Genomic DNA, 9,663 nt, shown 5'->3' with positions numbered 1-9,663 from the left:
CTGCTCCACCACCTTTTTACACTGGTCCCAGTCTGCACTTAGGGTAGGAGCATATGGATTTATTACCACATCTCAAGACCTTCATTAGTAAGATACTTTCAAACATTGACAATGCTACATGTACAGATAAATTGCATGGATGGATCTATACAATGCCACATGGCAACATTTCTTTGGTTTTTGGACAAAAACAAAGTTAAAACAGTCAATCGGTGCTGCCATCTTCGCACTTGTAAAACTATTGTGTAATTTATTCGTACAAATATCATTTCTGTTTGGATATATACATGGCGATAATGACGAGGGATTAGATTTACCAGAGTTGGGTTATGGACAAACTTTGATGGAACTCAGACGAGAGTAGTGTATCATGAGAGTGGCCTAGAGCCCACAAAATATTACATCCATTGCATGAGGACAAAAAATATGAGAAGGGCACGTGGTAAAATATCTTGGTCTTTTTTTTTTTCTTTTTTTTTTTTTAAAATTTGAACATTATGAATATAGAGCAATTATGAATAATCAGCACAGGTGCAAAGGCAGATTTTCTCAAGAACTCATATCAGATATGACTGATTTAAAGTCTAATACACCTTTCAAACCTTCCATTTTGATTGCATTAATAATTCTGAAATCATAGTATTATTTTTGAAGATGTCACATTCTTGTCAACATCGTCAATAACTAAAATATTAAGATTCGTGGGGGTGGAGGAACCCACCATTTTAATATCATAATCATTCAACAAGGACATAGCCCAACAGCCCACATTAAAAATGCTTTAGAAACTCCTTTATATTCCCAACTCTCAAGAATTTAGACTTGTTCTTCTCTTCCTCTCAACAATGGAGTTTCTAGCAGCAAATTTTCAGCAGTATGGAGAAATACTACTGTCCTTGATAAGGCCAACTATGGTTTCAGTGATATGCACGGTACTGGCCTTACTGGCTGGAGTATTGGGGTACTTGTATGGTCCTTATTGGGGTGTAAGGAAAGTGCCTGGTCCTCCAGCAATTCCTTTCTTAGGTCACTTGCCCTTGCTTGCAAAATATGGCCCTGATGTATTCTCCATTCTTGCTAAGAGATATGGTCCTATTTTCAGGTTTGTTCTTTGCGCTCGAGCATGTTTGGATAATTTTTGAAGTAATGTCTAAGCTCAGCTTAACATGTCTGTAGGTTTAAAAGTTGGAAAATGTTTGTTGTACATAATGTTTTACAGATTGATAAAAGTAGAGAACTTTTACATGTTCTTTTTTCTATTTGGTTGATGAGATTTTGACCCAATCAAATCTCGTCACATCATCAAATAGCAAATAAATTTGTAAGTAGTGATGTACATATGGCATATAACATAATCTGTAAGTAGTGATGTACATATAGCATAATTGTTAAAAGTTACTCAACTTTTCCACCAGACACGTTTTGCCTTCTCTTTGGAAGTTGTTTCTTTTTTGATCTTTTAATCTTTTAATACAAAAATGGAAGTTTGCTCCTTTTTTTAGTTGGACAAACATGTGAGAAAAGAATAAATAAATAAATAAATCTTTTAGTGGAGTTGAAACAATATATTTCATCAATTTTTATTATAATTTATTAAAATCTAATTTTTAACAAATCAAAATTAAGACCTCTGCTCGAAACCACTAGAGGGTCTTTAGGGCTTGTTTGTGCCTCTTTAATTTCAAAAAGTGTATAATGGAATACTGATTGATGTTGAAACGTGTGGCTAAAAAAGAATGAAAAATTTATGATTAATGTGTAACATTATTTTAATAAAAAATGTGTTGTTGAAAATGAGTACTATAAAAAATAATGTGATAGAATTGTTGATAAACAAAGGCTTAGTAAGAAGGATATAGGGGTTCAAGGGTCTTTCTGAATAAGTTAATAATTTACTTTTCCACAGGAAAGAGTCTTTTACAAGAAAGTCAAGAACTCTTTAAAAAAGTTAACCAATAAAATTTACTGGTTCAAATTGAAGAACAATGGGCATAAAAGCTGTTTGTTTTCTGGCTAAAATTGAGTGGTGTGTACTTCTGTTAATCCAATCCATTAGATAATAAAAAGACTATAAAAAAGGAGAATATATTTTCAAGAAACAAATTACGTCCAAATCTTCAACTGACGCAGTAACATGCTTTTGTCAGTAAAAATATTAGTCCCGCCCACTAGACGAAATTCCTTTCGGAATCGGGACCCGCGGGAGGTCCGAATCGTCTAGTGATATCAACGAGTTGATCAAAGTCAGCTCGCGAGATGAAACTCGAGGTTCAAGCTCTCCTCGAGTAAAATAATTCGAGCTTTTTTGCGGGCCCGAATCGAGTCAAGCTTTTGCTCGATCAAGAAATCAAGGTTTGGCCCGAGCTTTCGACTCAGGCCTTATCAAACCGAGTGAGATACGCTTGTATTTTTTATTTATTTATTTTTTTAAATAATATATAGGCTGCGGCCTGTTGCTTTGTTGCCATTTTTGAGGCAGCAACCTAAGGTAGCAGAGCTTTGAATTTTTTTTTATTATTTTTTAGGGCAGTGCTTGGCGTACAGCCCAGCACTTTACAGAACTCTTACAGAGTTCTCAAAAAGGGGTGGGGTCCGAATTTTTTTCTTCATTTTTTATTACATCGAGACCCACATGAGACCAACCCCATGTGAGGGGTCGGTAAGCCCTCTGTAAGCAAAGCTATGTACATAGCTTTGCTGTATTTTTTAATATAAAGTCCGCGGCTGACCCGGCCCGAGCCTCAAGTAGGGCCAGCCGACGAGCCTGATTACCATCTCTAGAACCGTCTAATACTGAAGAATCAGCTCATAAATCGTGGTTAGGAGTTCAATTTAAAAGTTTATATTTTAACAAAATAACGTAGAAAATCAGTTGGCCATGTAACTACTAAATTCGTCTCATTAGTTCTGAAGAAAAATTGGAAATAAAGGTGACAAGATAATTGATCTTTAATTTAGCATGTGTCACCAATTAGCTAGGCTGCTAATTTAATGAAATTTTTGTCTGATATTGTTCTTTAAAATAGATTTCATATGGGAAGACAACCACTAGTGATTATAGCAGATCCAGAGCTATGCAGAGAAGTTGGTATCAAAAAATTCAAATACATAAACAACAGAAGCATTCCGTCTCCCATTGCTGCGTCCCCTCTTCATCAAAAGGGCTTATTCTTCACCAGGTATTATCAAGCAAAACTGCTTAGTATTTCTGTATCCGATTCATCGATCATGTCATGGTGAGTTCCAAGAATCGAGCCTCGTAAAAATTTGAACCATACTTACGAAAAAAGATGTATGTCAAGCTTTTGCAGAGGCGGATTTACAGTGTGGTCGATCAGTTGCCCCCATACAAAATTTCAAATCCAAGATTTTGTCCACAATTTCGCATAAGATTTATAAAAAAAAAAATGAAAAAGAAAAAAAAGAACTAGTTCTTCCCCTGACCTTTTGTGTGGAACTGTGGATAAGACAGAAATGTGTGTTAGTGTGTATGAAGATCTTCTAATCTTATATTCCTTATAAAGGAAGAATTTATGGCAGCAAAATGGACGTAGCTCTCATATTGAGGGTGGAGTACTATAAATCTATATTTTTTTAAGTGTTTTGTTTGTTACTGCTGTCGAAGTTAGAGAATTAGATTTAATCCATAACATCTTGCAGGGATTCAAGATGGTCGACCATGAGAAACGCCATTTTGTCGGTCTACCAGCCATCTCACCTTGCCAAGTTGGTGCCGACGATGCAAGAGTTCATCGAGTCCGCAACCAACAATTTAGACGGTAAACAAGATTTCATCTTCTCCGAACTCTCCCTCAAATTAGCCACAGATGTAATTGGACAAGCAGCTTTTGGAGTGGATTTCAGGCTGTCAAAGCCCAAAACTGGTCTTGATTCTGTCAACAAAACGAACGATCAAAGCGATGATAATGAAGTCCAACAGTTCATCAATCAACACATTTACTCCACAACTCAGCTTAAAATGGACTTATCGGGCTCCATTTCAATCATATTAGGCCTGCTTGTCCCTATTCTTCAAGAGCCATTTCGCCAGATTCTTAAGAGAATACCAGGCACAGTGGACTGGAAAGTAGAAAGAACAAACAAGAACCTGAGTAGCCGGCTAGATGGGATAGTGGAGAACAGAATGAAAGAAAAGGATCGTGGCTCGAAGGATTTTTTGTCACTTATACTGAGTGCAAGAGAGTCGCAGACAGTTGCCAATAATGTCTTCACCTCGGATTATATTAGTGCAGTAACATATGAGCATCTGTTAGCTGGATCAGCAACAACTTCATTTACATTGTCTACTATAATTTATCTGGTTGCGGGGCATCCAGAAGTTGAGAAGAAGTTGCTAAAAGAGATTGATGCTTTCGGCCCCCATGATCAAATGCCTACAGCCTCAGATCTTCAATCCAAGTTTCCATATATTGATCAGGTTGGTCTCAGGAATATCTTTATCTTCTGCAATCATCTTGAAAAATGATGAATTCTCGTAGCATTTGTAATTTTGGGTGCAGGTGATTAAAGAAGCAATGAGAGTCTACACAGTTTCTCCATTAGTTGCAAGGGAAACATCGGCTCCAGTAAGTATTGGAGGTTACAATCTCCCAAAGGTACAAAACTACATGTTATGTTATTTTATATAAATTTTATTCTTTATTTTGCACATAAGGAATCTGAATCATCTGATAAAAGTATTTATACTTGAATGAGCAGGGCACATGGGTGTGGTTGGCCCTTGGAGTCCTAGCTAAAGATCCTAAGAACTTCCCAGAACCTGAGAAGTTCAAACCAGAGAGGTTCGATCCAAATTGTGCAGAGGAAAAACGAAGACATCCTTACGCTAATATTCCATTTGGAATAGGGCCTCGTGCATGCATTGGACAGAAATTCTCCTTACAAGAAATTAAACTTTCACTAATTCATCTATATAGAAAGTATGTGTTCCGACATTCTCCACAGATGGAAGCTCCTTTGGGACTCGAGTATGGCATAGTTCTTAACTTCAAACATGGAGTAAAGGTTCAAGCCATCAAACGCACATGAAAGTCCTGAAAAGATAAATATTTCAGTATGAACTCGTGTTATCTGGTGAAATTTCGTAATTCTGAATTGACAATCAATACTTCAAGAACATTGTGAGCTGACAGACTTTAGGCAAAGCTTGAAAGTTACTTAGCAGTAACTTTTTTAAAAACTGTCTTCTCATACTTCTCGAAATTGTTCAGAACTATATTGTAACAGTTTTTCACATGATAGCAGTCTGTTCTCTGTTTTATATTTGCTAAAAATATTTCAATCTCACATGGATAAATAGAAGCTCAAAAGCATTTGATTGGTTCCAAAATCATGACTTACAGTTTTTACATAATTCAGAATTCAAATCACATCTCAAGAAACTAAACTTTTTTGTTACATTTTTTTCGCATGAAAAACATGGTGTTGAAGACTTGCAATAAATATTAAACATTACATTCCAGTCTTACTGAAATGAGCAATTCTCTCAGTCCCTCAACTTCCTTGAGAACTTATCAGAACCTGCATTGCTTTTTGATTCCTCGTTTGTAAAAACTGCTGAGTTCTTAAGAAACTGAAACTCGTCCATGGACTGTCTTTGAAGTCTATGATTTCTCTGCTTGGCCTTGGTAGCTTCTGTCATGTTCATATAACTTGGCCTAATATTATTGATCTCTTCTGCTCTATCTGACGCAAACATGGTGTTTCCAGAAACTGGAGTTGTAGATGTGAAAATTGAAGAAGCCGAGCTTTCATCATATCTGAAATCAGAACTCGGACTTGAAGATGAGTGAGTAGTTTGCCCAACTCGGGGAGGCTTTGCTGATATTCGTGTTGTGACATTGTTCTTTCTGACTTTCACCGAACTAGGTTCAGTCAACCTCGAGAGATTGCCCTTGGTGGAATCTGTGCAGGTCTTAGATAGAGGAGTTGTTTCCAAAGGGTCAGTCTGAGATTGTTCCATCAATCTGTTTTCCCAAGGCTTTGCAGCCATCCAACGTTCTAGCCAACTCCATCCCCAGCTGGTCTTGTTAAACTCATAACTTTTAAGAGGATTTGAAGCATTTGTGTGGGAATGAATAGTTTGGCTCGACTTCCACTGCAAGGAATATGAATAGATAATCATAATTGTTGAAAGTGAGAGGTAGTACCCAATAAAAAATAGAACTGGAAAATAAAATAAACAAGATTTTAACATTTTTCATTTTTAGTACTATAACATTGCCTTCTCAAAATCTTACCTTTTGAGCAAGAGAATAAGCAAATGCTCTCTCTCTCTTAGCAGCTCCTGCTTGCCGCATCTGTATCTTTGTCTTAACCTCTTCCAACGTTCCTCTACTGTCACACCACCCTTCCTGAAAAATTCAAAAATAATGAAATGTGTCCTTAGTTAAGAATATTGGAAAAAATTATTCATAATAAATTTCAATTGATAATAGTATGAGAGAAACCAGGACATTGACACGCCAGTATAAGATTTATCAAAAACAGTAGGACATGGATACATTAATTTAAATCCTTTGAAGTTATACATTTTTGTACGTTGTATCTTAATTTATATAAAATGTTGGATACGCTGTGGCATGTTGGCATCCTGTTCTGGTGTTCAAAGAGTGGCTGTGTCTGATATTGATAAGCGACGAACACGAAAATGACACTTCAATAGGAGTGTTTATGCTTTTTAGACAATTATCTATAAGAACCAAGACAGATACTACCTCAGCTTGTTTCAAGAGATCAGCCTTGCTGTGGCGTTCATCGAGCATTTGTTGCACAGCCTGTCCCTCTATGGACATACGTACACGACGAGCTCTCACCCGAGCCTGCACCCGGACCAAAGCTTGCATGCACCTAAGAGTAACGGCAGCCTGCTTCCGGACCTGCCGGCCACGAACTATAGCTTGAAGTCTCACTAATCCTTTCAAAGCCCTTAAAGCTCTTCTCGCCTAATATCATTGTCCAGCAACAAGTGAGGAACTCATTAGTCAGGTCAAGAGGAAGACCTTAATCACAAAACGAACATCCATATGAAATTAAATAATTAGGACCTAAGTTTTCTAGATTGACATATCATGCCCACTTCATAAAACGTTCAAAAGGAATTCAGGAACCCATAGAATAAAAAGAACGAAGCATCATTTGAATATCAAGCTGTCCAGGAAATTGTCTGAGGACCAAGTTGTAAAGAGAATACAATAGAAGACCTTTTATAAGATTTTCAAAAGCAGCCTCATTTTTTGTCAAGATCCTAAATCTTTATACTCTGGTCTTCTTCTCCTTCCTCACTCTCACCCTCTCCTTCTATACCCATACCTAGGGATGGCAATCGGACTCGTCCGCTCGAGCCGCCCATGACTCAGCTCAAAAAAAGCTTAAACCCATCCGGCTCGAGGCTCGGGAGAACCGAGCTGAAGTTAGGGCCAAGCCCCGTTTTGGAGTGCCTGTGTGGCTCGGGCTCACGAGCCTATATAAAATATATATATATGCAAAAATAATAATAATAATAATAATAATAATAATAATAATAATAATAAATAAAGGCTGCCTTAAAACCGAGCCTGTCCGACTCGGCCTTGCGTGGGCCCGAAAAAAAGCCGAATCATTTTTTAATCGAGCCAAGCCCGAGCCTCGAATTTCACTCCCGAGCCGACTCAGCTCAACTCGTTGATATACGTACCCGAACCCCCACCTCAGTACACCATTTTGAGTAATTCAATTTTATCTTCAGATACACAAGAACCTTCTCCTAGTTCTTTTGATTAATTGGTTAATAAATATATTATATATTTTCTAATTAGACTCACTATAAAACATTAGCCTTTTAAGTCATTCTTTTCCTTTTGATTTGTAGTGTTAACATGTGAAATCAAGCAAACTAAGTCAAACACGAAAACACAAACATTAATTCCATGTTTGATATCAATGAAGAAAAAGAAGTCAAAATCTTTTTTATTCCAAAAACAGATCGAAACAGAAAAATGGAAAATCCCTAAACAAACTTACCAAAAATCCACGAAATGCAGTTTGGATCCTAATGGCAGCCCATTCTTGCCTGACAACCCTGAAATCTTTGGGTGGAGCCCTTACAACAGTTGCCACGGCAGCATTGAAGGCATCATTATTCACTGATGAAGAATCAGAAGAGCCGTCTGATCCACCATTTCTTTTGAATCCTTTCCACGAGGACACACTATTATCACCTGATGAACTCCTCCATAGCCTCCATTTCTTGTTCTTTCCTCCCACTTTCTCCTTTAAAAGAAAAGCTTCTATCTTTAGCTGATTTATGTAATAAATATCTTAAAGCTCACCATTAATGTGCAGTAACCATGGAATCAAGAACAAAAAGTAAACATTTCAGTGAAACATTGTAACCGAAAACAGCAAATGCAACAGTTTTTTAGACTTACATGATCGTCTTTATCAGGTTTTTTCAGTCCTATCAAAGCCTTAACCCATTTTCCTGAAGCACCCATTTGATATAAGCTCTTGATTTACAAAACCCAATTCTTAAGTTTCAAGAATAAAAAAAAGATAGAGAGGGTGACTCTTAGAGCAAAAGCAAGAACTCGATTGCCAAGAAAATGACTTAAATAAAAAGGGAAAAAGGGTGTATTAATGAAACTCGGAAGAGAGAGGACCAGTTCCTTTAGGAGGTGAAAAACAGTTGTTTCTGCTTATAAAGAATAAAAATCAAAAATAGCCATTATTGAACAAAACACAAAGGTAAAAAATTAGACTTTACCAAACAATCTTTTCTTGCCCATTTAAAAGTATACTTTGCTCGACGAGCTCTAAACCAGACAAAAAAGGGACAATTCAAATCAAACAGCTGACCAGTAGAAGAGTGGGGTGGTGGGCATAGGAATTCGTGGTGAGTGGTAGAGAGTGTAGTTTGTGTTTATTTTTGTTGGTTTCTCCAATGTCTGTGTGTTAGGTTTTGATATTTGAAATTCGAAATTTAAGGGACACGATGACTTTATTCCCGCTCGAATAGTGTGAGTAATTGCCCACGGTTTTTAGATAAATTACGAGAATGCACCCTGATCCGCCTGATTGGACCCTAAAAAGGCACGACCCGTGTATGAAAAGGCGCATAACAAACCCAAATATAAGCAGACACAAAATCTAGAAAGTCAGTGCAGTGAGGATCAATGCTTTTTCCTACATTGGATTCCATGTGGGGACAACCTATTGCATGGATTCAAAATTTCCAAGCATTATAGAATCTGGTTTTACACATAAAATTAGGCCCATTTGTTTCTCATTTTGGTAAAAATAAGAATGAAAAATATAGTCATTATGGATCTCATACAAGAGATAAAAATTCAAATTTGGTGATTTAATGTGATGGATAACAGTCATATTTTTCATTTTAATGGAGGAAAGAATGGAAAACAAACAGGAGCTTAGTACTTGCTTGATAGGGATTTTGATAATTAATTTTTTGACCGTTAGAGATAAAGTGGGTTCTATTTGTGAGAGAATAATTCAAAAATGACGACTTTAATAATGAAATAACGATTAAAAAATTGATTTTAATTGGCTTTTTAGCTGTACCAAACAAACTCTTATTTTTAGTAAATTTTATGTTATTGAAAAATTTAAATTTTTTTTTCAATATTATGCGCTTGTCTGGCAGAG

At 36.6% G+C, this 9,663-nt stretch overlaps 2 protein-coding genes across 2 annotated transcripts; one reads left to right on the top strand and one right to left on the bottom strand.

Annotated features, from left to right (window-relative positions):
• Positions 1–800: 800 nt before the first annotated feature.
• LOC111376697 (cytochrome P450 711A1-like) lies at positions 801–5,294 on the top strand. Its single transcript, XM_022999669.1, has 5 exons — positions 801–1,102; positions 3,027–3,179; positions 3,661–4,438; positions 4,521–4,616; positions 4,720–5,294. The coding sequence occupies exons 1-5, from the start codon at positions 846–848 to the stop codon at positions 5,047–5,049; spliced, it is 1,614 nt and encodes a 537-aa protein (XP_022855437.1). The 5' UTR covers positions 801–845; the 3' UTR covers positions 5,050–5,294.
• A 19-nt stretch (positions 5,295–5,313) lies between these two features.
• On the bottom strand, positions 5,314–8,932 carry LOC111376698 (protein IQ-DOMAIN 1). Its single transcript, XM_022999670.1, has 5 exons — positions 8,430–8,932; positions 8,023–8,271; positions 6,738–6,965; positions 6,261–6,374; positions 5,314–6,118 (listed from the first exon to the last, which is right to left on the bottom strand). Exons 1-5 carry the CDS (start codon positions 8,493–8,495, stop codon positions 5,507–5,509), a joined length of 1,269 nt encoding a protein of 422 aa, XP_022855438.1. The 5' UTR covers positions 8,496–8,932; the 3' UTR covers positions 5,314–5,506.
• Between the last annotated feature and the right edge of the window lie 731 nt (positions 8,933–9,663).

The sequence above is a fragment of the Olea europaea genome, unplaced genomic scaffold (genome assembly GCF_002742605.1).
Source record: "Olea europaea var. sylvestris unplaced genomic scaffold, O_europaea_v1 scaffold1551, whole genome shotgun sequence".
NCBI lineage: Eukaryota > Viridiplantae > Streptophyta > Magnoliopsida > Lamiales > Oleaceae > Olea > Olea europaea.
This window is presented reverse-complemented; position numbering and strand designations above follow the sequence as displayed.